Source organism: Bipolaris zeicola, assembly GCF_000523435.1.
Source record: "Bipolaris zeicola 26-R-13 unplaced genomic scaffold scaffold_15, whole genome shotgun sequence".
Taxonomy (NCBI): domain Eukaryota; kingdom Fungi; phylum Ascomycota; class Dothideomycetes; order Pleosporales; family Pleosporaceae; genus Bipolaris; species Bipolaris zeicola.
The window spans coordinates 136973-161060 of record NW_006912064.1 but is presented as its reverse complement, the minus strand read 5'-3'; the positions used below and the strand labels follow the sequence as shown (position 1 = coordinate 161060).

The following is a 24088-nucleotide window of genomic DNA, read 5'->3' as shown; positions in this document are numbered from 1 at the left end:
TGGAGAAGCTACCCCACTGACTCGCAACGTCCATGTCAGCCATAACAACATCCCAATGTGTTTTGTCTGGAACAACGTTGTAAACAAACAACAAAAAACATCGATTTCTCCGTAGTAGCTGAGACTAACTCAATAGATACCCCGGAACATCGCAGAGACCCTTGGCATCGTTGTCAAGCTCCACAATGCCACCCCCAAGCTTCCCACCCGAAGAGCTCCGGCTGATAGTTCAAGAGGTGGCTACTCTTCTCAAAGAGCGCAAAGAAACAATATCAGTTGCAGAAACAGTCTGTGGACCCTTTTTACCTACCAATGGATATATGATACATACCTAAAGCTAACTACCCACGACCACCTCACAGGCAGCAGGCGGCCTCATCTCAGCAGCGCTCCTGTCTTTCCCCGGCGCATCATCCTACTACCGCGGCGGCCTAACCCTCTACACGCTCGAATCGCGCATTGCGTTTGCGGGCTGGACCCAAGAAACCGTCTCTGGCTACAGCGGCCCCACGCCAGCCGTTGTCTCAGGTCTAGCCGAGCACACGCGCAGCAAGCTGGGCAGCACGTATGCTGTCAGCGAGAGCGGGACTGCAGGCCCCACAGGCGGCAGCACCAGGAACCGCACGCCGGGATATGTGGCTCTTGCAGTGGCACGCGAGGGTGGGGACACGGCGACGAGAGAGGCAGAGACGCGCAGCTCAGAGAGGGAAGGCAACATGGTGGCTTTTGCGGTTGAGGCGCTCAAGCTCGTTAGAGATGTTATCAAAGCGGATGGCGGTAAGCTGTGATGGGAATCAACACAAAATGGGTCAATGGGCGGGTGGGGCGACTAGACTAAGTGAGTAATTCGTGCGAGAAACAGAAGGGACCCCCATTGCGTATGTGTGTGTGTGTACCGAGGGCATGGTTAAAGGGTTGTTTAAGCGTACAATCTTGATCTACTCAACGTTTTCTGGATTTAGGGAAAAGCCACCGTGTGAAACTGACGTTGACCCTCACACTCGGAACATAACAATTCCTATACTAATGGGTTGGTGTGCTGTAGTAGTAGTAGTAGTAGTAGCGAAATTTACCTGATTTGATCGGTATCAAGATTATTAATCGCTGCCCCAACAGTTCCCTTCCCCCCTTCGCTTGTGCTCCATACGCGTTTTATATCCGTGGGATGTGTCTCTGTGCGTGTGTGATACCGGAATTTTCCCTTTCGGGGGGGAGGGTGGGTAGTTCCCACATAATTTTCCCCCCCTTTTCTCCTCGTTCACAGCCGGCGTATGCGTAGTAGTGTTAAAAACGCAAAATGAGGATTTCCCCAATTCCCGGACCCAGCTCGTCGGTTGTCACACCACAACACACCTTAACCGCCATTTTGGGGTGGGGTTTTTTTATACCAAGGAACAACCCGGGGGGGGGGGTTTCTTTCGAAGCGAGAATGGTGAAGCCACAATCACACATACACGTAACGTACTTTACCGATGAATGTACCCCCTTCCGAGTGCGTGTTTCTGGGTCTTTCCCTTCCGCGGGGAGGAACCATGGTGTGTTACCGTGCGTTTGGGGCTGGGCCCGGCTAGGCGGCCCAGATCCTGCTAATGCCACCACCCCTTCCACGATTAATGTGGCGTATGTACAATGCGGCACGGCGTATTCCCTTCTGCTTTCTTCCTTTCTTTCCACTATACAAGTGCTGCCAAGATTGGGGGGAGGGAGTTCAGCTCATCCCTTACTTACATACTACTGACGTCGAAAATCCACCTGCCGAGACATGTACACATCGGGGTGCACGCGACAAGGAGGATTTTTTTTCTTCTCGCCCTTCCTCCCATCCCACGCCTTTCATGCTCCAATTCCCGAAAGAAGGGAAAGGCAGGATTGCAATGTCCCGGGATTTTTTTTTGTTGCGCCACGTGTGATTGTATGCAGCCCTATACCGAACTCCTGTTGCTGCAGGATCTGAAGGATTCTTTGGAGGGGATGGTGGTTTCACCACTCAAGTGGCAGCCCCCCCCCCCCCCCCATATATCAGTGGTCCGGCTAGATTTACCCGGCGAAGGATTTCGTTATGAGTGGATTCGGGGTTCATGACCGTTTTATTGATATGTTCGTGTTGTGAAGCAAGCGGGTTAGCGATGGAGGGCCGCGTGGCGAATGCATGAGTGGCTGAGATTATATCTGGGGAAAAGAAGTTGGTTGTATGTGGAGGTTGCATTTTCTTAGGTTAGAATTTTAGACTACGGGAATAAGTGACGGATGAGTCACATGTGTGCTTGAGCATCTTGTGATTTTTGGGATACTAGGGTTATCCCTTCTTTAACAGAGAGAAAAGTCCTTCGAGTAACTGCACGATCGGTGGAATGACAAATATGGGAATTTGTCACTGGGTATTTGCATTACAACAGAGAAGAGTCATGATACAGGAAACTATCCAAATCTTAGTTTGGAAACAAATGGCCTGCCAATCTCTTCTGGAAAAATAAAAATCTAGTACGTTATACACCAGCCAAATACAAACGATTAAAAGTTGTAGAAATAGATGAAACCCATCAAACCATCACTTTCAAAATCTTCCATTCCCTGTTATTCTCTTCAAACTAATACCAAATGTATTAGATGAAATCAACACAGTGTTCATATCATCAAGTTATTTTACACCCCACATCTATCCAGTACCAAATTTTGCTAGTCAGAAAGTCCCTTATACCAAGTCTCTTTCGAACTCTTTACCTACTGACTTATTGCCATGCATAAGCATTCACAATATACAAAGGTGCAGGATGGGCTATGAGTAATTTCCTTCAACTATTACTTAGACCATGGTCCCACAATACTCGTTTTCTATTTGTAATAAAACAAGGCATTTGAATTGAGAGAAATGAGATCATGAATAGTAATGTAATGAAACTGCAAACATACTGACCTGTAATCCAACCATTTACTTTTCCCTCCAAAATACACAACGTTCAAGGCCATGAGAGCTAGAACTGTATTCCACCAAAATACTTGATACGCGAAGAGGAGTGTAAAATCACCACATACACACACGAAACAAGACAAGAACACTTTGCACATAGTACTACTGCATAATCTTGCCATCTATACCAAGAAACTCAAGAGCTAAAAAAAACCATCTATAAATTTCCTTTTTCCCATCCTTCATTGATCTCACAGAAGATTGACTCCCCAACTCCGCACAACCATCTTCATTCCACCAACGGGTATTCGCGCGCGTCAATTCATACAAAACTCTCTCCCCCCTTGTCTCATTCCCCCTTCACAGTTGCATGTTTAGCTAAAACAAACCAAAACATGCTTTACAACTCATCATGTGCATCAGGCTCCGGCATCTTAATCGGCTCCTGTGGCCTACCAAGCTCAGCATCAATGCTAACACCGCTTTTCTTCCTGTACTTCTCCCAGACGCTCCAAAAGTCCTTTTCCATGCCCTTGTCCATCTGGTCGGGCAAGACGACCACGTACTCGACGTGCAGGTCACCGTATTGCAGACCCTCGTTGTTTTCTAGCTGTTGGTGCCAGACGGGCATGCCTTCTTCCTTGATGATTTCAACGAGGTTGGGCTGTACGACTTCGCCGCGCTTGCGCGAGAGCTGGACAATGTGGCCGTCGAGATGCGTGACGTTGCGGGTCCAGTCACCCATCCATGCTTCTCGGAGAGACAGAACCTCGCGCCAGAAGAGGTCCTTGCCCCGTCTTCGGAAGAAGGTACCATCTGTGCGCTCGTGTTCTTGCTGGCCAAATACAGGATCGGCTTCGGCGAGATGGACGATAAGGTCGCCAGCAACGTAGTCCGGACTCTCGTCTGCTTCATTCTCATAGGTGATGCGTACGCCATTGGGCATGCCCTTCTCAATCTCGAGTTGGTGCGTCTCGGATTCACGGATAACCCTACTACCGCTGCAGACCGGACATGGGTGCTTGATTGTCTTGCCTTTGCCGTGACATTGGTCGCAATGTACCTGGACTTGCTGGAAGAGTCCCGGTGCGAGTTGTTGTCGTTGTATGCGAACACCTCGTCCACCACATGTGCCACAGGTCTCTACGTGTCCATCTTCTGAACCTGATCCCTCACAGGCCGAACAGATTGCTTGCTTCTCAATCGTGAACTCCGTCTTGCGGCCATTGTAAAAGTCACGTAGAGGAATGGATACTTTGACTTCCATGTTCGGCCCTCGTCGCTCCCCGCCATGATGTCCAAAATGCCCGGAACCACCGAAGAAGCGCGAGAAGAGGTCAAAGGGATCGTGATGCTGGCGAGGACCACCGCCTTGTTTGTGCTGTTGAATGCCCTCATGGCCGTATTGGTCATAGATCTTGCGTGTTTCTTTCTCGATGAGGACTTCGTAGGCTTCTGCAATCTCAACGAATTTCTGGTTTGCTTCTTCGTTGCCACTGTGACAAGTTAGCAGGCTGCTGGTGGACTAGTGTAGTATTGGACGTACGGGTTCTTATCGGGATGATATTTCTTGCTCAGATTTCGGTACGCTTTCTTGATCTGGCGCTCTGAGGCATCCTTCTCAAGACCCAGTAGCTGCGCGACTTGGTTAGCCGATGCACTTGGAATTGCGATAGAGGTAAGAGTATGAAACGCATAATATAGACTCTACATACCTTGTAATAGTCTTCTGCGCCAACAACTAGCAGCGCCAGACACGCGACCACAAAAAACAGCGCTATCCGTAGAAGCATGGTGCAGTATGAAGTGCGCCAGCGGCGACTTTGAACTTGGGAAAGTGAGTGGACGGAATGTGCGTATCCGAGATAAATACGAGAACAACTGTCTACATGAAATTCACAAACATCTAACGAGGTCGGGCGACCTCGAAACTAAAGGGAAGGGAGGGGGAAAGCCAAGTTGATACGAGAGGCTGCGAGTGAAGGGTAAAGTAGTAGGGTTCGGGACACGATAGCAGTAACGTAGATTATGCGACCAATCGGAGTTAAGCCTTGGCATCACCGACATGACTTTTTGTGCGCGGTGGAAGAGCTGGCGCGAACCCGTTGATCGAGGCTGCAGCAGTTCCCCACGTCCTCCGACCCGCCGTCAGATACCCCCAAACGACGCATTGAGTTGCTGTCTTGACCTGTCCGGACTCGGGCTTAATACACAAAGGCCCTTGTAGCGCTAGCGCACCTCCGCAAGACCTCCGCATCCACCACACACGACCCGAACCACCACCACCACATAGCCGCCCGTCATGGCGTCAATAGCGAACAAAGCCAAGGCTGGCAAGCCAATTGTGCAAGAGTATTTTGCGAGTCACAAAACTGGTGTCGTAGTCTCGGCGGGGAAGATGTCAAAGGCAGTAAAAGTGCGAGTCGCAGAACAAGAATGGAATAAAAAGTTTAGAAAAGTAAGATTGGTCAATTGAAACACATACAAATCTTTCCAATGCTAACAAATAGTCGTAGCATTTTCCTGCGCCCAAAAACTACCTTGTCCGCGATCCTAACAACTCCCTTGTCGAAGGCGACGTCGTCCGCATAGCATCAGGCCATCGTACCTCCACAGCCATTCACCATGTCGTAACCTCGATTGTTGCGCCCTTTGGCGAGCCTGTCGAGAAACGTCCACCAGTCCTTACCGAGGCCCAATTAGACGAGCAGCGCATCAAGGACCGGTTATTGAAGGATGTGAGGAGTGCCGCGCGGGGGAGGCAGGTCAGTGTGCAGAGATTGGCACAGGCAAGGAAGCAAGGGTATCGGATACCGACGTTGGAAGAAGCCATGGAGCGCATGAGGGTGCATACAGCGAATGAAAAGGCGAGGCTAGAAGCGCATGGTGGACAGGCTGGACAGCAAAAGACGGCAAAGGAGAGGAGAGTCGAGGCGGGGAAGAAGACCAAGGAAGAGGCCAAGGCCGAAAACAAAGTAAAGGATGCCAAGAAGCAGACTGTATAGTGACATACACAAGAGATGGACATGTAAAATTATTGTATGCCCCAAAAGGCCACCGCTGGAAAGCATGGTATTGCACGCAACGTTTGAGTCATCACGTTCTACATGATACCATGTTTCCTACCCACCACAACGCCAAATTCAAATCCAACCCAATGCCCAGGGTATCAATATCGTTTCCATACAATCGTGACCAAGCCCAACAATGGAACAAACAACACAACCTTCTACGCAACTGTCTGTACAACCTTGAAGCCCTCCGACACCAGTTTCTGAATCTCTTCGTCCTTGTGTTGTAGCTGAGCCAGCGCGTATGCGATGTCATTCCACTGCCTCTCGTTCTCGGCCCTTGGAAGCCTCGAAGCAAGTTTGGCAGAGAGTTGCTTGGCGTGTTTGTCCTACACAGTATTAGTATCGATGCTGCAAGATTGTGTAGTCTATTGTAAATCCATACCTTCTCAATAAATCCAGCCAAAAACTTGATGATTCTCTTCAATGCCTCCTCGCTGAGGCCTGTGTCTGCACTAAGCACACTGAACATATCAATGAACTGATTGTAGACAGCGTTGTCCTTGGTGGATAACTCGGTGAAGAACATGCGTGCCATGTCGGCAATCTTCTTGTCACTGTCCTCGAGACACTTGGCCATCTCGCCTAGTTGACCCTTGACCTTGACCTGACCTGCTAAGATCAAGAAAGTAAGCGTCATTAGACAAGTGCGCTTGACGCTAGGGTCGCCATCATTCAAGCGGCGGTAGAGGAAGTCGGTGTTTTCGTCAATGAGGTGGTTAAAGCACACTGCCATATCGCCAAGTGCTACAACAAGATTGCTGCGGACGACAGCATCCTGACTTCTCTCGAGGATGGTGAGCAGCAAGCCAAGGTTAGTCTCGCAGTACTCTGAGCTTACACACATGAGCTTCGCCAAGCAGAGTGCCGCTTGAGCTTGCAAAGTCGGATGATTGTATGATGTGTTGTTGGCGCAAATGTCCGCCACCAATGGACCAAAATTCGCCAAAAGAGACTGCGGACCATATAGAAGCTCGCGTTCACGGACATGCGCAATGGCTTCGGTAAAATCATCCTCAGTAGTACCAGCCATGAGATCAAGCTCGTCAGCTTCCTCAGGCGCTGGCGTAGGCTCCTTGGTAGCGCCTCGTTTGCGGCCCTTCTTCAAGGGGGTAGGATCGCCCGACGATGCCATCGACTTTCGAGGAGCAGATGCGTTTTTCTTATCCTTTTCAGCTTTCCGACGCTTGAACTCAAGTTCACAAAGCTCAAGGTGAACAATCTGCTTGATTGCAATATGGCCGACAACGAAAAGCAGCTGCGAGAGAGCGAGGGCAGAGTTTTGCTTCTTGGGTTGCGGCTCCTCGATTGGAGGTGCATCTGGCATTTCCTCATCCTCCCCTTTCGGCTCAACAGCGCTTGAACTTGATGTAGGGCGTGAATCGGATTTATGCTGTCCAGCAAAGACACGCTTCGTGATCTTGCGGATGATTTCTGAGCACAAGACATCGGGGTGCTTGGATAGGACATAAATGGCACTGATAGCCTGCTCTGCTACTCCATACCACTCTTTGCTGTCCGAAGTCATTTCTGTGATTGCAGCCAGCCTCACCAATACTGCGTGATCGTTTGGCAGTTTCACAGTTTGAGCTGGAGCGTCACTGGCGGCCTGCTTTCCGGGCGGCTGGCTCATGCGGCGAAGAGCTATGCAAGTGTACCGGGCCAGTCCCAGGTCTCGCCTACCAAGCTCTCCTAGGCCAATTTTAAGGCAGGTCTCCATTTCCTGCACTACAATGTCTGGTGTGGAAAGTGCCAGCATACCCAGAACGATGATAGCTCCTCGGCGCTGGTTCTTGGAGATGTTTTTCTTCTGGTAGCCATAGATCTGCCAGAGCTTCTGAATGACTAATCCATTGACCAGGCCCTGCTTCATCATCGTACTGAGAAGCTGCTCGAGGGACGTCAGTTCTGCCGGCGTTGTACCGAAAGTCAAACTGATCATGTTCTTTGAAATGTAGTTTGCAACCGCGTTGTCATCGAAACCGGGCGGTGCGTCAAAGAACAAGCCTTTGTAGCATTCAAGCAGATGAGTCTGCACACCCTTGCCTTCGTCACTGTTGCCTTTGGTCCAGATGAGTCGTAGCATCCTCCGGATACCAAGCTTTGCATTTGCAATCTTGTACGCATCGATGGTGGTGAAGAAGTCCATGGCTTCGATGACTTCGCTCTTGTTCTTGGATGACAATAACTGAGTTATGATCTCAGCGGCATCGTTGATGACTTCAATGAACTTGAGTGCTTCTAGCAGGAACTTGCGTACTGCTTGGAATTTTTCCAGCTCTTGCGCCGTGGCTGCATCTTTCTGAGCTTTTTCGATGGCAGCAGCCTTCTCCTCTCCGCTCATCTCAGATGGATGCTTCGGTCCTTCCTCATCCCCAACATCAGCCTGTGTTGCATCCTGCAGCAGTGTCTCATCGACCGTCTGATCACTCGGTGGGCGTTCCCTCAACTCTTCTGGAGGCTGCAGGGCATTGATTTGGGCTTCACATTCTTCCAATCGCTTAGTCCAGTCCTTTGTCGACAGCAATCCTCCATCAAACGCCGTGAAGGGATGGGTTGAGATGAGTTTGGCAAGTAGCTTAATCGCATTTCGGCGAACGTTGCTACTTTTGTCTTCAAGACTGCGAGCAGCAAGTTCGGCGACCTTTTGTCTGCGCTTGGGGTACTTCTGCTCTAGATCACAAAGTTTAACGTAAACCTGCATTACCCTAGCACGACAATAGGGGTTAATGTCGAGGAAGCGGTCTTCCAGCACATCGAAGAAAATTCGTATCTGCGCCTTGTGGTTTTCGCTGCGGTCGTCTTGACTCAGCTTGCTAAGCATAGTTATGAGGTTTCCGCAGACTTCGATAAGGGCGCAGCGCAAGGTATACGACTCGCTATCTAGCAGGTTTGCAAGCAGTGTCATTTGTCGGATGACAAGATGTGGTGTGAGTTCAGAAATCTTGGTAAGGAAAGTCGAGATAGACTTTGGACCTTTGAGATCGGTGGAACTGAACTCCTTGCTGCTGATGTCTTTCAAGACATCTTCGATTAGTTGTGGATAATCAAACGCATCTGCAAGTGTGAAGAGAAACTCCGCCATAGGCTCTGACAGATGCTCAAAATATGTCAAGCTCTGGTTGATGGATGTTTGTGCGGCTATCATAATTGTCAGCAGAGGTACTCAGTGGAATCTTAGTGTACTTACTGTATGCATGTCCGTGCGATTTGACGGCAAAACACAAAACTCTGAAACAATGATTCCGTATGGCATTGTTCTTGACCCTTGCCTCATTCTCAAGGATATGGTATACCGGCTTTGTGAACAGACCGATGAACGTGTCTCGCTCTGATGTAGTGACAAATATACGGCCCAACTTGAGTCTAAGCACCTTGCTCATCCGGTCCAATGCTGTCTCTAATTGGGCAGAGGCATCCCAGGCGCTCTCTTTGCCTCCGCCGGTTTTCGTCTTTGTAGTCTTACCCCGCCCCCGCGCTGCTGGGGCAGAGGCGGATTTCTCTAGTGCTCTTGTTTCGACTGCGGAGATGGTCCAACGAAGGAGAAAGCCATACATTTCGAGCAAATTCTTATGGTGAGGTATCGCATCCTGCTCTTCAGCCTCAAGGTCTGCGTGGATTATGTCGGCTTGAGTAGACAATGCGGAGGATAAGAGGTCGAGAATCTTGCTGAGAATTGCGGGAGGAATCTGCGATGAGTGCCTAGAGAGCCGGAACAGTTTATGATTAGGTTCTGTGTCATATGTTTTTACGTGCTTTGGATATGCGGGAACGCACTTCAGCAGAAACTGCAGAGTATCAAAAACAGAGCTGCGAGTAATCGCATCTGGGCTCTCTGCCACGGCATCAACCACAGGATTCAGCTCGCTGTTGATCAATCCGGGCGACGACAGCGCTTCTGGCTCATCTTCGCAGTCTTGTAGCGCTTGCGGGGCCTCGGGCGTGGGGATCGTCGAAGGGTCGCTGTCGAACAGCTTGACCGCCTCATTGATGTCGAATTCCACGCGCGCATCCATAATGGTCAGAATCGCTTGCGGAATCAAAAGACAAGAAGGCCAAAACAAAAAGAAGCGACGAAAGGGTCGTCGAGGGTGGGGTTGTTTGCTAAGGTGAAAGGGACAAATGCGGGCCGTCGTCTCACTTGGCGGGAAAGCGCGTTGCATGTGTTTATTGGCCCGTGCGCGTTGTCATCATGCTTCCCCTTCCGGCCTAGTAATCGTCCAGGGTTCAATCGCGGAACGCGTCTCCCAAACGCTGTGCAGAGATTCGTGCATCATTCTGCACCCCATAAGAAGGCCACTCACAGACTTACCCTCCTCCCATGGCAAAGGCACGCACTTCACTGCGGAATGCAGAGGCCATTGACGTTCACGAAGACTCTATAAATGCAGAAGAGTCTGAAGAGACTATGGACGAAAGCATGGATCCGCTCGACGAGAGTGGGCAAACAGTCGACAGCAGCGACGAGGAAGTCGAGGATTCCGTCCAAGAAGACATGGCGCGCTTCGAAGAGACATTTGTCGGTATCAGCAAGCGCTTTCGACTGATCAACCGCATTGGAGAGGGTATGTCCCCCATCATTGGCTTGCAGTCATGCAGGGTACCGGGGGTCGCTCACACTTCGTCACAGGAACCTTTTCTACTGTCTACAAAGCCGAAGATCTCGAGTACGAAAAATACAACAACGACTGGGATATTGACGAACGAGAAAAGAACAAGAGCATGTCCCCTTTGCGCAGGAAGCAGTCCGCCCGCCGCCCCCACTATGTGGCCATCAAGAAGATCTACGTTACCAGCAGTCCGATACGCATCTTCAATGAGCTCGAGCTTCTCTACGACCTGAGAGATTCAGACTCAGTGTGCCCCCTCATCACTGCTTTCCGTCATTTGGACCAGGTGGCTGCTGTGCTACCTTACTTTCAGCATCGCGACTTTCGAGATTACTACCGCGACATGAAGATTTCCGATATGCGCTTCTATTTTCGAAGTTTGTTCACTGCCCTTGCAGCAGTACACAAGAAAGGTATTATTCACCGTGATGTTAAGCCTACCAACTTCCTCTACAACACATCGCAATCGCGTGGTGTCTTGGTCGATTTTGGCCTTGCGGAACGAGAAGGCACAGATTGGCACAACTGTGCCTGCCACTTGAACGAAGAGGATCGTCGCTACAGGGTATCCCACAGCGTCTACGCCCAGACACAATCAGCAGGTCACAACGCTTCCGCCTATCCCAAGAACGACACTCGCAACAGCAGACGCGCCAACCGAGCAGGCACTCGTGGCTTCCGTGCCCCTGAAGTGCTTCTAAAATGCACTCAGCAGACCTGTTCTATCGATGTATGGAGTGTGGGAGTCATACTTTTGACCATGCTCTCGCATCGCTTTCCCTTCTTTCACAGCGCAGACGACATTGATGCGCTACTCGAGATCACCACTATATTTGGAAGAAAGAAAATGCGGGAGACAGCACTCCTACATGGCCAAGTCTTTGAGACGAACATACCTAGCTACAGTGAAGGCGGTCACAGCCTAGAGAAGATTATCCTTTGGTGCACAGGCCGGACAGGCGACAAGACCCAGCCCAAGAAGGAGCTTGAGGAAGAAGAGAAGGAAGCCGTACAGTTCTTGTACCGCCTTTTGGAGTGCAACCCAGCAAAGCGAATCACCGCCGCTGAGGCTTTGGAACATCCCTTCCTTGCCAAGGTTGAGGAAGAAAGCGAGGCAGAGCAGAAGGAAGCGGCTGATTTCGCCGAAGAACAAGAATAGCCACAGCGTTGGCACATTGACGAGAGCACGAGAAAAAGTAGCATCAACGGCGTACGATTAGGGTGGCAGCATAGTACAGGAGTTCTTTTTTGTTTGGCCATTTATGGAAAATCGGCTATGGGACGAGTCATTACGATACCCTCCTGTACTGCACAGAATCACGCATAAAACATTATTCCGAATAATAGACATGAGAATTACACACATTTTCGGTATTTTCTCAGTTATTTGTTCTGACGCTTTCAAGACGTGATAGCATATCACCTGACCGCATTTCTTGTTACTTGGAACAGTAACCAGTCTATTTGCCTGTCCCCTATATAAACAGCTACGTAGCCTAGAGTTCAGTTCTCTATTGAATACAATATCGTTACCTGGCGTTACCGAAGTATAGCTCTTTAAACCTAAGCCTTTGCAACATGTCTGTATTTACTTTTTCTCTTATTCGATGTTTCGTTGTAGTAACTAGTTATATTATTCAAACAATACTAAGCCACTGTAGTAGAGAGCCCATTGTTGTATGAAATTGAATTGCATAACTACGATATCGCGTGGGATAAGGTTTATTGCATCGGCTTTAATACCCATAGTCAGCCCACCCGTCTCCGATGAGCAAGGATAGCACGCTCACGATAGTATGAATGCCCGAATACGAGCCTAGATTTTTCTGGCACAAGTCGTCTTGACCGCCTACTTAAATTAAGCAATGTAGATTTTGCAAAGATCTCTGAGTCTCACTCACCAACACAAAAGAACCTCAGCAGAGCGGGCGAAGGTTCCTTTCAACCACGAGCCAGCTGTTTGTACTTCTCTGGTACTCACAAGAAAGCATGGCATCGATTAGTCCCAACCAGATTCTGTGGCTTTTTGTCACCGGACTTACATTCTCTTGCGCCTCCCTAGCACAGCGCGGCCATGTCTTGCATGAAGAACGCCGCACTTTGCCCTCCGGATGGCACAAAGGCGATCGTCTGGAAACGGGCATCATTCATCCTGTCCGGATTGCACTTGCACAGAACGGGTTGGAGAAAGGCGAAGAGCTCCTAATGGCCGTGTCAGACCCAGACTCGCCACGTTACGGCCAGCACTGGACACAAGAAGAAGTCCATAGCTTCTTTAGCCCAAGCGACGAATCCGTTACGACGGTTCAGCAGTGGCTCGAAGAATCCCTTCCGGCTGCCGATCTTGCACACCCCATCACGCAGTCGAGAAACAAAGGCTGTATCGAATTCTCAGCAACAATACAGCAATTGGAAAACTTACTCGGGACCGAATTCCACAACTATCACCATGATTCCGGGCGTAAGGTAGTAGCGACAGAAGTATACTACGTGCCCGCAAGCATTGTAGAACATGTCGATTTCATATGGCCTGGAATCCTTCTGTCTCACCAAATGGAAGAAGATGCGGCCAGAAACACCTTGTTGCAAAAAAGAGGCATTCCCGCCGCGCATCCAGTCAAGCAACAAGGTGCCCCAGTACCACTTCAACTGAAATCAAATCTCGAAAGTAGTAGTACCGTAGCATGCAGCAACAACCACACCGCATTAGAACCAGCGTGTATTCGAGAACTCTACGGTGTCCCGCAAGGTCCTGCGCTGTCGAATCCCAACTATACACACGCCATCTACAACAGTGGAAATGAAAAGTACAAGCAACAAGATCTCGACGTCTTTTGGTCGGCTTTTGCGCCCGAAGTGCCAAAGGGCACTGTACCCCATCAAACTCTCATCGACGGTGCAGCCGACACACGGACTAACCAAACATCTTCCGGTGAACTCCAAATCGATCTCGCCCTGACTGTGCCGCTGGTAGCTCCAAACACAGTCACGATTATCAGTCCCGATGATGCCGTTGTCCAGGGTGATCCGACCTTGACGGGCAGTCTCAATGGTATGCTGGAAGCTTTTGACGGTAAGTAAAAGAAGTGAACGCTCGCTTGCTACAATTTTCAAGAATAATTGATGGGGAACAGACTGACTAAGGAAAATTTGATTTTTGTGTATAGAGTCGTACTGCACGTATAGCGCTTACAACGTCACTGGACCTCAACCAGGCGTCGATGGGCAATACCCGAATCCAGCTCCAGGCGGATACAAGGGCGAGAGGCAATGTGGAGGCGTGAAGCCGCCAGATGTGCTTGTTAGCGCTTGGGGAGGAACAGAAGATACCTATCCCATGTAAGTTGATGATAATACTACTACTGACACGAAGCCGCCTCTTTTTTTTTGCGCCTCTTTCTAACCTAGATTCCGAAATACTAGTTCTTATTTACGCAGACAATGCAACGAATTCATGAAACTCGCACTGCAAGGCACAACCGTCCTTGCCGCAACCGGCGATCGCGGCATCGCTGGTATCCTCCCCCAATGCTGGGGTCCCAACAAGGATCGCTGGACCGTCGTCGCACCAGCAAATTGTCCGTATGTAACCGCCGTTGGCGCAACAATGCTCAAAGACGGCCTCGATATTCGGCAGCCCAACGGCGAAAACCCAGAGCAAGGCTTTCACTGGAGCGGCGGTGGGGTTTCCGCCATCCATCCACGCCCAGAGTGGCAGAATGATGTCGTTAGTAATTACCTCCAAACGGCATCAATCAACGCGCCCGGCTTCACAGGGTTAGCACCGCTGGTTGCGAACACGACTTCACTCCCCGACATCCTCCCTGATTTCGGTAAAAACGGTATCCGCAGCCTGTCTGGACGCGCGGTTCCTGACATTTCCGCCATCGGTACTCTTTCATCCAACTTTCTCATCGACAAAGGACTCGTCTGGCAAGCAGGCGGGACCTCTGTGTCTGTACAATACGTTGGCGCACTCATCACGCGCATTAATCTCGAGCGGTTAGCTGTGGGCAAACCGGTTGTGGGGTTTATCAATCCTGTGCTGTATAAATATGCAGATCGGATTGTTCGAGATATTACCCAAGGGGAGAGCAACAAAAATTGTAATGCTACTGGCTATCCGACGACTGTTGGATGGGATGCTGTTACTGGTCTTGGGGTATTGAATTACAAGGAGGCTCTTGAACTTTGGCTTAGTATCTAGTGTCCGAGGCTTTTGTGTAAATATAGCGTAAAGGTATAACTATGTGAAGAAAAGTTCAGTGTCAAAACCCAATTCCTATTCGAATACCTGAGCCATATCGTAGTGAGGAAGTTTTCCTTGAATTCCACACTCCTTTCTTTTTGAACTACTGCATTCTTCTAGAAACAAGCTATAGTCATTTAAACATTTGAAAGAAATCACCTCCTTCACCACGACGGTTTGCTAGACACTAGTCAGGATTGATCACACAATGGAAATTGGAACAAAGAAGGAATCTAAAACGTAAGAATCTATTGAAACTATCAAATCTGGCACCATTTACTCCAGGCAAATGCAATGCTAAAAAAGACTCAAGTCATTAAACTTTTTTCCCCAAATAATCCGGCATGAACTCATTCTTTCTCAACGCCGAGAGGGCGGACAGCAAAAAAGGAAATGCAGCATGATAAGCCATCCAACTTTGAAAATTATCAGACCAATGTGTGTCTAAGGATCCACGTTGTACTTGAGTCTGATGCCCATACTGGACAGTTCAACGTCAAGATACTTGAGGACACCAGGCACAGCCACGATCGCGACATCTTCGCCACCGGAGTAGCGCAAGCCCTGAGCGTCCATCCAAACGTCGTTATCGTTGCTATCAGCAAGCTTGGCGCAACGTCTGCAACGAATAGTAACGTCCTTGCCATTTCTGTCCTTTTTGCGTCCATATTCGCTGACAGTAGGTGTGGTGCTGAGGAAGGAGCCACATGTTCTGCAAACGGCGGCTTTGGTGTAATCGGAACAGTTCATCAGTCGATCCTGGAGCAGGAAGGCTGTGCCGTGGGCCAACAGAGCATCACGCTCCATTTCTCCGACACGGATACCACCACCCTTCTTCCTACCCTTGATAGGCTGGCCCGTTAGTGCGTTTGACGGACCGTTGCTTCGGACTTGGAATTTGTCGTTGACCATGTGACGAAGACGTTGGTAGAATACTACTCCAATATAGATATCAGCGTAAAGTTCCTCGCCGGTGATTCCAGAGTACATTGGTTCATTTCCATAGTAGTTGTAGCCTGCGGCTTTCAATTGGGCACCAAAGTAATCGACGGCCGTGTTCTGTTCGTCGAATTTGAACGGCGTTGAATCCTGCGCCATGCCGTGGAGCGCTCCAGATTTTCCAGCCAGTGATTCGATAAACATGCCGATTGTCATACGGGACGGGAAAGCGTGGGGGTTGATGATAACATCTGGTTGTATGCCGGATTCGGAAAACGGCATGTCAGTGGTTGGGAACTTCTGAGACACGACACCCTTCTGACCGTGACGAGAAGAGAACTTGTCTCCGACAACGGGAGAACGCGGCGTTCGCAGCTTGACTGAGACCTTTTGGCAAGGCTGGGTACCGTCTTCTGAGCCAATGACGCGGACTTCCTCAACGAAAGCGATTTCGTCCTCCTTGTACTTGAGGAACTGAGTCTGTCCATCACGGTTCACGTAGTCGCCAGTAGCTGCATCATATGAGACAGTGTGGAAAGCTGCGATGGGATCGCCAGACCGCAACATGGTCCCGATACGAGGTAAGCCGTCAATATCAAGAGTCTCCTTAGACTCTGCTTTGATGAGACCCTCAGGCGCAAAGCCAAAAAGCTTGGCTATCGACTTATTCGATCGACTCTTGCGGTTTCCTTCCTCGAGATTTAAAATCTTGGTCTTGTAGACAGTACCGTGCCCAAACCCGCGCTCGTGTGATGACTTGTTCAGAATCATAGCATCGTCCATGTCGTAACCAGTATAAGAAATAACGGCCACAACGGCGTTCATTCCGTTGGGGAAGTTGTCCATTCCATACTCATTATACAATGGAGGTCTGGCAATAGGAGTCTGACCAGTTTGTAAGCGGTAGGTTTTGTTGTCTGTTCGGTATCTCATGGCAGTTCCTGGTGTACCCATCGATTGCTTTCCCATCTGACATTGGTACATGTTTCTTGGTGATTGGTTGAAATCGGAGAACGGAGTCTGGTTGGCGATGATGGAGAAGATGTTGGTCGGCTCAAATTCAACGTGAGTTGAGTCTCCCGATACAATCTCGGCGTCCGTAACAGAGATGGACATGTAGGGCTGCTCAAACGGACCAACATAATCCAGTTTGTTGAGAGGCAGGTACTTGACAGGTCGGTACATTCTCGAGCACTGCGAGAACATGTAGACTCCCGGATATTGACCGTTGTTTGAGTTTGGAATGTAACCAATCTCCATCTCGACCGGCACACCGTGCGAACCTTCAACCTTCCAGTAACGTAGCGTATCGCTGATAATTTTGGCTTGTTTTGGCGAACAGAAGCCCAGCACCCGACCGTCCAGCTGTACCACCACACTTGCATCAAGAGAAGCGGACGATTTGCTCGATACACCTAGCTCCGCAACAAGTTTGGGGACTGCTGAAACGTCTAGATTGGTTGTCGCAATCTTGCACGTGTGCGAAAAGTGGTTGAGAAGTCCACAAGGAGAACCATCAGGGGTATGGACGGGGCACATGAAGCCCCAAGATTCAGGAAGGAGTTTCCGAACCGTTGTTGTTTTGAGTGTCGCGAAAAAGGCACCTCTGTGCACCATTCTGAAATGGGAGATAAATCTATGTACAAGTCAGTGGTGCGCTAGTGGAAGAAAGGAGAGTGTAACTTGCCTTGGAAAGTTGAGCTTTTCAGCTACGACCACAAACCCGGAAGTCTGTTGTAGATCGAGCCCAGTCTATTGTCCTGGTCAGCGTATTACTTGTGTAAAGTTTCATCAAGAAAATACTTACCGGCGAAACGAGGTTACCGGTACTGAGAAAGTATTCCATAGCCTGACCGATAGCCAGTTGTGTCCGTCGCAATATCTTGGAAGACCAATCCTTGTGGAATTCTTGTGATGTAAAAGGCCGGTACTCTGTCCTCCTGCCCCATTCTCTCAAAACAATCTGGAAGCTGTTGAGCCATTCTTCTAGCCTCTCCTTCAGGATCATGCCGTACAATTGTCCACCTAGTAGGATTTCCTGATTCTGGACAGCGTCTGGGTTGTCAACGGCGCAGTCACCCTCGACCAAAGCATAGAGCTTTCTGGTCATGAAGAGAATCATACGGAATTTGTCCGCATCTTGAGCAGGAGTTACGTTTACACAGCCCAGGTGGGGAAGGACGATTTTCCGAAGGAACTCAGTGCCGGCTTCCTCGTCCGTGACGTCTGCTGGCAGTTGCATAACGACCTTGAACTTTTCTCCCAGATATGCGCGAGTCTTTGACTTGGAGTGTAGGCCATAGACCTTGTATGTCCGGAGCAGCAGTTCTACTCTGTCCGTTACAAACTGCTTTTGTTCGAGACCTTCAGAGCCCGCTGCGCCTACGAGGCCTTCGAATATTTCTCGATCGTTCGTTTCGACCAAGGCTTTGAGGATCATGCAGATTGGGACGAGGTATTCCTGGGGAAAATATTAGCACAAAACTGAATAAATGACAAGGGACATGGTGGTTCGTACAGCCTTGCGCCATGAGAAGCGGAAGTTGACGTTGCCGTCACTAAGATAATGTAGAGCGTTTGTTTGTGATGTTTGATCGGGTCGCATCGATCGGAGTTGGATACCAAACTGGGTGTAACCAGGACCGCGATTGGTGAAGGCGCCACGCTTAATGGCCATGGGGTAATTTCGGTGGTTGACCTGGAGCATACGGATGATTTTTTCATTTCCGTTGATGATGAAGTAGCCACCAAGCTCGTCGCTCTCCTCTTTGGCCTTGACGAGAGCCGCTGGTGGGAGGCCCTCGAGATGGCAGCGATTGGACTTGAGCATAATGGGGATTGAGCCCAGATCGACAACCTCTTCCTGCCAATCGCCATTGTTGACCCTCCACTCTAATCGCGCGCGCATCTTGCCGCGGTATGTGGCGTGTCGTTCGCGAGTCTCTGCGGGAAGAATGTTGCGATTCTTGAGGGCGACCTTGTTGGTGGGCGGCAGGACAGGCTTGTCGAGGAAGACATCTTGTATGCGCAGGTGCAGCCTGTTGCGGGGGCCTGTCTCTTCAGGGGTGGCATATGGGTTGCCGTCAAGGAAAACCTTGGTGCCAATATCCCGTATGCCCTCGGCCAGCTGTCCGCCTGGAGCAAAGATGGCGTTGAACGAATTGATGTGGGGATCGACGGCGGCTGCGAGGGTCGGGTAGGCTGTCTTGTCCTTGGGCGGGTTGCGGAACAGATCGTGTCGCCTGAGAGTGTCGAACTGGGGCAATTAGGTTGCTGGTAGGCAAAGAGTATAGGCAAAGACCTACTTTTGTCGACCACTGCGGCTGTGGCTTGCTCGTTGCGCTTGCGGCAGGCGCCATGGTTTCCGCGAGTGGGGTGTACTCTGCGGTTGGGAAACAGTGAAGGAAAAGATGGCGCAGCTCACGGGGTCATGGACGAGCGAATTCGGGGGACAGCAGCAGGCAGAGCTGTGAGGGTGTGCACGGCAAGCTGCAAGGGCGATGGATGATGAAAGTTGCGATGCCAATCTCGAACTTTTTTCCTAGACTAGTCCGGTAGGCCACATCGGCAGACCCCTGTCTAGCGCCATGGGCCCAAAGTCACACGCCGCGGCGGCTCCATCACTGTGCTGCAGCGTGAACCACTCCTGGCTTTCGTTAGGGCGGCACAGCTTTGCTTCTCTACTTCCTCACAGCATTGCCTGGCACCTCTCTGCATCTCCAGTCGCGGTTGACCCGTCGTCATTCTGCGGTTGCTACTGCTAACTACCCGGCGATCACGCCTACTACATGCCCCGCAGCAAGGATCAAGGTTCCCAGGCTTCCTCCATCGCTCGTACATCACCAATCCTCCCAACCAGACTGCAACACCATCGAGTCAGTATCCCATCGCGACAACGACTATGGCGAACCTCTTCCGTCGCATCTATGACTGGCTGCTCCGCCTATTCTGGTACGCCTACCTGTCTGCTTTCTGTTCATCACCCACGTACGCCTGGCATGTCTCGTGCGCTATTTGATGCCTCTGATCTGCCCGGCTCTAGCAAACCCCCCAAAAGAAACGCAAAGTCACGGGCGGCGATGGCCTGAGATGGAAGACGCTGACTGCTCACATCATCTAGGGCGACTGAGATGGACATCACCATGATAGGATTGCAAAACGCTGGCAAGACGTCGCTGCTGAGGGTTCTGGCGGTGAGTCGCTTCCTGATGCGGAGAATGACGATGACATTCTGCCGTGCTTCATTCTGGTGGATGGTGAGCTGACTGATTGATGTCTAGGGCGGAGAGTTCACTGTTGAGTAAGTTAGAATTTGTCCCGAGGTGCGCAAGCATACGGCGACAATGTTTCACGACGATGGCGATGCTACTGCTTCGCGCAACCATGAGCGTCATGGTAGTGGGGTCCATGCGCTGACAATGGCCCTAGCTCCATCCCCACCGTTGGCTTCAACATGAAGCGTGTGCAGAAAGGCCATGTCACCTTGAAGTGGTAAGTTATTCTTCATCTCAGTCCTGGGTCACGCAGGTTCGGCTCTTGCAGCGCCATTCCCGTTTGAGCGAGGCTTGCGGGGTGGGGGGAACGAGAGCTAGACCAAGGCGCATCTGCTGACCATGGGCAACAGTTGGGACCTGGGAGGCCAGCCTAGGTTTCGTTCCATGTGGGAACGGTACTGCCGCGGGGTAAATGCTATCGTGTAGGTGTGGTTCGCATGTGATGGTCGGCTTGTGCTTATCGGGACAGGTTCATCGTCGACTCGGCTGACAAAGAGGCCTTGCCCGTTGCTGGCGAGGAGCTCAAGCTGCTGCTGGAAAAGCCGGCTCTGGAGGGAATCCCGCTCCTTGTCTTGGGCAACAAGTCGGACTTGCCTAACAAGCTTTCGGTGGATGAGCTGATTGAGGCGTTGGACCTCAAGTCAGTGTCGCACCGCGAAGTGAGCTGCTACGGCATCAGCGCAAAGGAAGAGACGAATCTGGACGCTGTGCTGCAGTGGCTGATTGCTCGGGCCAGCAAATGAGGTAGTATGTGTGTATGTGTGTGTTGTTTGTATTCAATCGGGCGGTAACGTGACCGACGGGGTCTTCTGGGCCACACGACGTTCGCAACGCATTCGGTTCGAGGTTGTGTTTTTTTTATGGCAACTTTTTACGGCCGCCGACGTTGTTTGATTCTTACGAGTTACGGTCGTCAGCTTTCTACGATATCTTTAATGATTCTTACGACTTGATGGAAGAAAAGACGGGCAGATCGCTCTGCAGGCTAGCGATGGCCAATCCAGTTCCCCTAGCTCTCGACTCGTTTACGGCTTTTTTTTATATTACTATTATTACGGCGACAGGCCAAGTTTGGTCATGCATGATTTTGACTGTTTTATATTGGAGCGACCATGTTGTGGGTGTTGAGAAGTGATGAGAAGGTGTGGGAGGGGGAGTCTGAAAGCGGGTTTGGACATGGTTTTGTTGCGCGTGCTTGATCCCTTGTGCGGCTCCATGGGGAGTGACCTGAGAGTGGCAGCGGTAGAATGGAATGTTGTAGTCTCTGGTGACTAGTCCGTGTGTTGAGTTTGCTCGTGACTCGAAAGCCTCGTGCGCCGGGGCGCGTGAACGCCAGGTTTTTGTTCTGACAGCGTGTGGAAATCGGACGGGGAATGAAGAGTGAAAGGCAATTGCGGGCGCGGGTATTGCACCAGGTCCTGGGCTTTCTTTATTTTTTTCTCTGCAGAGCGGGCGGTCCGGCGGGTTGTGGTTGTTTGAAACGGGCCAGTTTGACGGGAGAACGACTTGGGTGGCACGGGGAGGCGCAGAGACGGGCTTGGGCCTTGACGACTTGAGGGGTAGAGATGACAGCAAGGGCCGCAAGGAGAGAAGAGGATCAATGCACAAAGCGACGAGAGGCGACGGTGAGGGACAAACAACTATTATTTCGCACAATGCAGGCTGGCAGATTGGCGGGCCCCAGGCAAATCCATGCCAGCACCAGTTGAACAACTCATCCTGCATTAGCGTCTTGCGGCCAACGCTGCGCTCCGAGGCCCTCATTGGGCCGACACGTCGCGAGCGCTGCAACCCCCCGGCCTGCCCAAGGGTCGTAGCCCACGGAACCGATGAGCTGGCGGGGCGAGGGACGTCTGGCGTGAACGGCTTTGGGGCATGCTGGTGGCGTGGGTGAAGGATTGTGGGGTTGCAACGGTATACTACTGTAAGTATCCAGATCCACACCTGTATGCAAACGTACAAACTACGTATCCTACATGTAAGTACACACATAGTAGGGATCTATAGTGATATGTAAATGTAGTATATGTAAGCCTCGACTGGTGGTAGCAACATGGGTCAGCTTACTTGTATTAGTAGGTGTAGGTACAATTGTACCATGTTCCCCTTCCCCCCTCATCCATCAATGCTTACAACATGACAAGTCAACCACAAGGCCAACGCCATCTCGTACAAAAGTCCATGTTTGAATCCAATCCACGGACAACTCAGCAGTGGCGCGCCACTGTCTCACACCACTAGCGTCCAGCTCCAACGCCTATTGCTCCTTTTCGGACTAGACCCGGCATACGTCCCGAGCGCAACAGACAGCATGATCCATGCGACTACTCTACAACGTACATGCATGCCAACCTCAAACAGATGCATGCAATGGAGGAAACACGACCAAACAAGCTCCCCTTACTCTACTGTCCACGTATGTGTTTCGTTGTTTCACGCTGCTTCGTAAGCTGCAATACGGCAATGGCCACCGCCGTACATACGGCGCCGGTCCGGGGCGGTGGTGTGTTGGGTCAGATGACGTATGTATGTACTGTGGAAGCGGACGAGCTGGACCATTCCCGCAGGGCTGAGTACGTACTGGACGAAAAGGCCGCAGCGACGTTTCCACCAACATTTCCCCCCTCAATGCCCATCTAGAGGCTTCTCGTTGGCGCTAGCACCGTCCGGGCATAAATGCGCGCGCAATCGTAGTCGTGGTCGTCACCCATGCTGGCGCAGACGCCGTTGATGGTCTGCGCGGCCAAAGTCTTTCCACGTCGTGCCAAGCGGGGTTGCTCTCTTGGTGTGTGGCTGAGCGTCCGCCGGATCCTTGCCTGCTCCGGCTTATATGGTCATGCACTTCGTCATTCCTTCTACCTTGCGCCTCTCTCTTCTCTCACTCCCTCCATAGTACCGACAGATTCATAATTTGCTCCTGCTACAACAATGCATCTGCAGGCTAGACAGATCTACTGGGATGACGACAGGTAAGTTTGTGCGCCACTGATTTTCATGTTTCCAAGAGTGGCGGTGCGTTGCTACTGCACGACCTTGCCCGGCTATCGGCATCAGTGGCTAGGGTATGAGAACTCGCCTTGGGTCCTTTGCAACATACGACGTCACAACGTCATTCGAATCCGCTTCCATCGGCATCTTCTCATACTCTACCTCTGCCAATATCAAGCCAGCTTTTTGTTTTTGTACCCTGGTTTCCTCCAAGCTTCCAGCCCCAGTTCCACGCATCCTTCTTCACTACTACTACTACTCTTTTGCATTGCGACAACTTCTACACCGACAAACATCATTCTAACACACCATGGCTAGGTGTTATATCGACAGATATGGCTACAGGCGCTGCAGAAGCTCAGCCTGGAACAATTGGGTCAGATGGGTAGTCCTCGTCGTTGTCGTCGTCGGCTTCCTCCTGCTCTTTGTACTCTGCTCGTAAGTCCATTGCCAATCACCACATTCATTCTCAGGAAGCACGTACTAACACGCACTGACAGTTGCTTAACGGCGCGTCGTCGCCGCAAGGCTGGTCGCAAGCCCTTTTACGGAACAGGCTGGGCTGCTCGTCCTGGTCTCTACAACAACCAAAACAACAACCAGTACAACGCCCAGCCGTACTACGCAAACCAACCCGCCCCGCCCTATGACGCCGCTACAAACAACAACAACAACGGTTACTACGGCGGCGGCGCAAACCAAAACTACTACGGTCAGCAAAACGGTGTCGAGCTTCAACAGCCCCAGCCTAGCTACGGCGGAGGCGGCTATGCACCACCACCAGGCCCTCCACCAGCCAAGGCTTAAGCATCTCGCGATAGCCGTACAAGACCAAAAATGATCAGAAACATGTCGACACAAACGAAGCCTTCACAACAACCTGGATGATGTGAACAATGACGACGAAAATGTGGCGAATTTGATTGGGCAAAAGGCCGGAGTACAAGGGGGGACTTCTCTGACTTTTTCTTTTTGTGTAATCACGCTTGATACCTCTTTTCCTTTTACTTATGCTTAAATTTCAACGTTTTTTCCCCCTCTTATAATGC

General features: G+C 50.7%; 9 protein-coding genes across 9 annotated transcripts; 6 read left to right on the top strand and 3 right to left on the bottom strand.

The window, feature by feature from the left end:
* Nucleotides 1-185: 185 nt before the first annotated feature.
* COCCADRAFT_85940 (uncharacterized protein) lies at nucleotides 186-788 on the top strand (the record flags this gene model as incomplete). Its single annotated transcript, XM_007710201.1, has 2 exons — nucleotides 186-291; nucleotides 367-788. The coding sequence occupies 2 exons, from the start codon at nucleotides 186-188 to the stop codon at nucleotides 786-788; spliced, it is 528 nt and encodes a 175-aa protein (XP_007708391.1).
* Nucleotides 789-3308: 2520 nt separating this feature from the next.
* COCCADRAFT_23062 (uncharacterized protein) lies at nucleotides 3309-4701 on the bottom strand (the record flags this gene model as incomplete). Its single annotated transcript, XM_007710157.1, has 3 exons — nucleotides 3309-4404; nucleotides 4455-4543; nucleotides 4624-4701. The coding sequence occupies 3 exons, from the start codon at nucleotides 4699-4701 to the stop codon at nucleotides 3309-3311; spliced, it is 1263 nt and encodes a 420-aa protein (XP_007708347.1).
* A 509-nt stretch (nucleotides 4702-5210) lies between these two features.
* On the top strand, nucleotides 5211-5913 carry COCCADRAFT_1763 (uncharacterized protein; the record flags this gene model as incomplete). The annotated part of the gene is made up of 2 exons (XM_007710140.1): nucleotides 5211-5366; nucleotides 5425-5913. 2 exons carry the CDS (start codon nucleotides 5211-5213, stop codon nucleotides 5911-5913), a joined length of 645 nt encoding a protein of 214 aa, XP_007708330.1.
* Nucleotides 5914-6137: 224 nt separating this feature from the next.
* Nucleotides 6138-9995, bottom strand: COCCADRAFT_1762 (uncharacterized protein; the record flags this gene model as incomplete). Its single annotated transcript, XM_007710139.1, has 3 exons — nucleotides 6138-6308; nucleotides 6365-9120; nucleotides 9170-9995. 3 exons carry the CDS (start codon nucleotides 9993-9995, stop codon nucleotides 6138-6140), a joined length of 3753 nt encoding a protein of 1250 aa, XP_007708329.1.
* Nucleotides 9996-10300: 305 nt separating this feature from the next.
* COCCADRAFT_85936 (uncharacterized protein) lies at nucleotides 10301-11748 on the top strand (the record flags this gene model as incomplete). The annotated part of the gene is made up of 2 exons (XM_007710200.1): nucleotides 10301-10544; nucleotides 10610-11748. 2 exons carry the CDS (start codon nucleotides 10301-10303, stop codon nucleotides 11746-11748), a joined length of 1383 nt encoding a protein of 460 aa, XP_007708390.1.
* An 830-nt stretch (nucleotides 11749-12578) lies between these two features.
* On the top strand, nucleotides 12579-14796 carry COCCADRAFT_85950 (uncharacterized protein; the record flags this gene model as incomplete). The annotated part of the gene is made up of 3 exons (XM_007710199.1): nucleotides 12579-13662; nucleotides 13757-13928; nucleotides 14013-14796. The coding sequence occupies 3 exons, from the start codon at nucleotides 12579-12581 to the stop codon at nucleotides 14794-14796; spliced, it is 2040 nt and encodes a 679-aa protein (XP_007708389.1).
* Nucleotides 14797-15282: 486 nt separating this feature from the next.
* COCCADRAFT_1759 (uncharacterized protein) lies at nucleotides 15283-19136 on the bottom strand (the record flags this gene model as incomplete). Its single annotated transcript, XM_007710138.1, has 5 exons — nucleotides 15283-17413; nucleotides 17501-17529; nucleotides 17585-18238; nucleotides 18296-19033; nucleotides 19083-19136. The coding sequence occupies 5 exons, from the start codon at nucleotides 19134-19136 to the stop codon at nucleotides 15283-15285; spliced, it is 3606 nt and encodes a 1201-aa protein (XP_007708328.1).
* A 542-nt stretch (nucleotides 19137-19678) lies between these two features.
* Nucleotides 19679-20794, top strand: COCCADRAFT_33437 (uncharacterized protein; the record flags this gene model as incomplete). The annotated part of the gene is made up of 6 exons (XM_007710177.1): nucleotides 19679-19728; nucleotides 19898-19970; nucleotides 20058-20077; nucleotides 20206-20268; nucleotides 20402-20473; nucleotides 20521-20794. 6 exons carry the CDS (start codon nucleotides 19679-19681, stop codon nucleotides 20792-20794), a joined length of 552 nt encoding a protein of 183 aa, XP_007708367.1.
* Nucleotides 20795-22979: 2185 nt separating this feature from the next.
* Nucleotides 22980-23846, top strand: COCCADRAFT_1757 (uncharacterized protein; the record flags this gene model as incomplete). Its single annotated transcript, XM_007710137.1, has 3 exons — nucleotides 22980-23020; nucleotides 23358-23477; nucleotides 23540-23846. 3 exons carry the CDS (start codon nucleotides 22980-22982, stop codon nucleotides 23844-23846), a joined length of 468 nt encoding a protein of 155 aa, XP_007708327.1.
* Nucleotides 23847-24088: the final 242 nt, after the last annotated feature.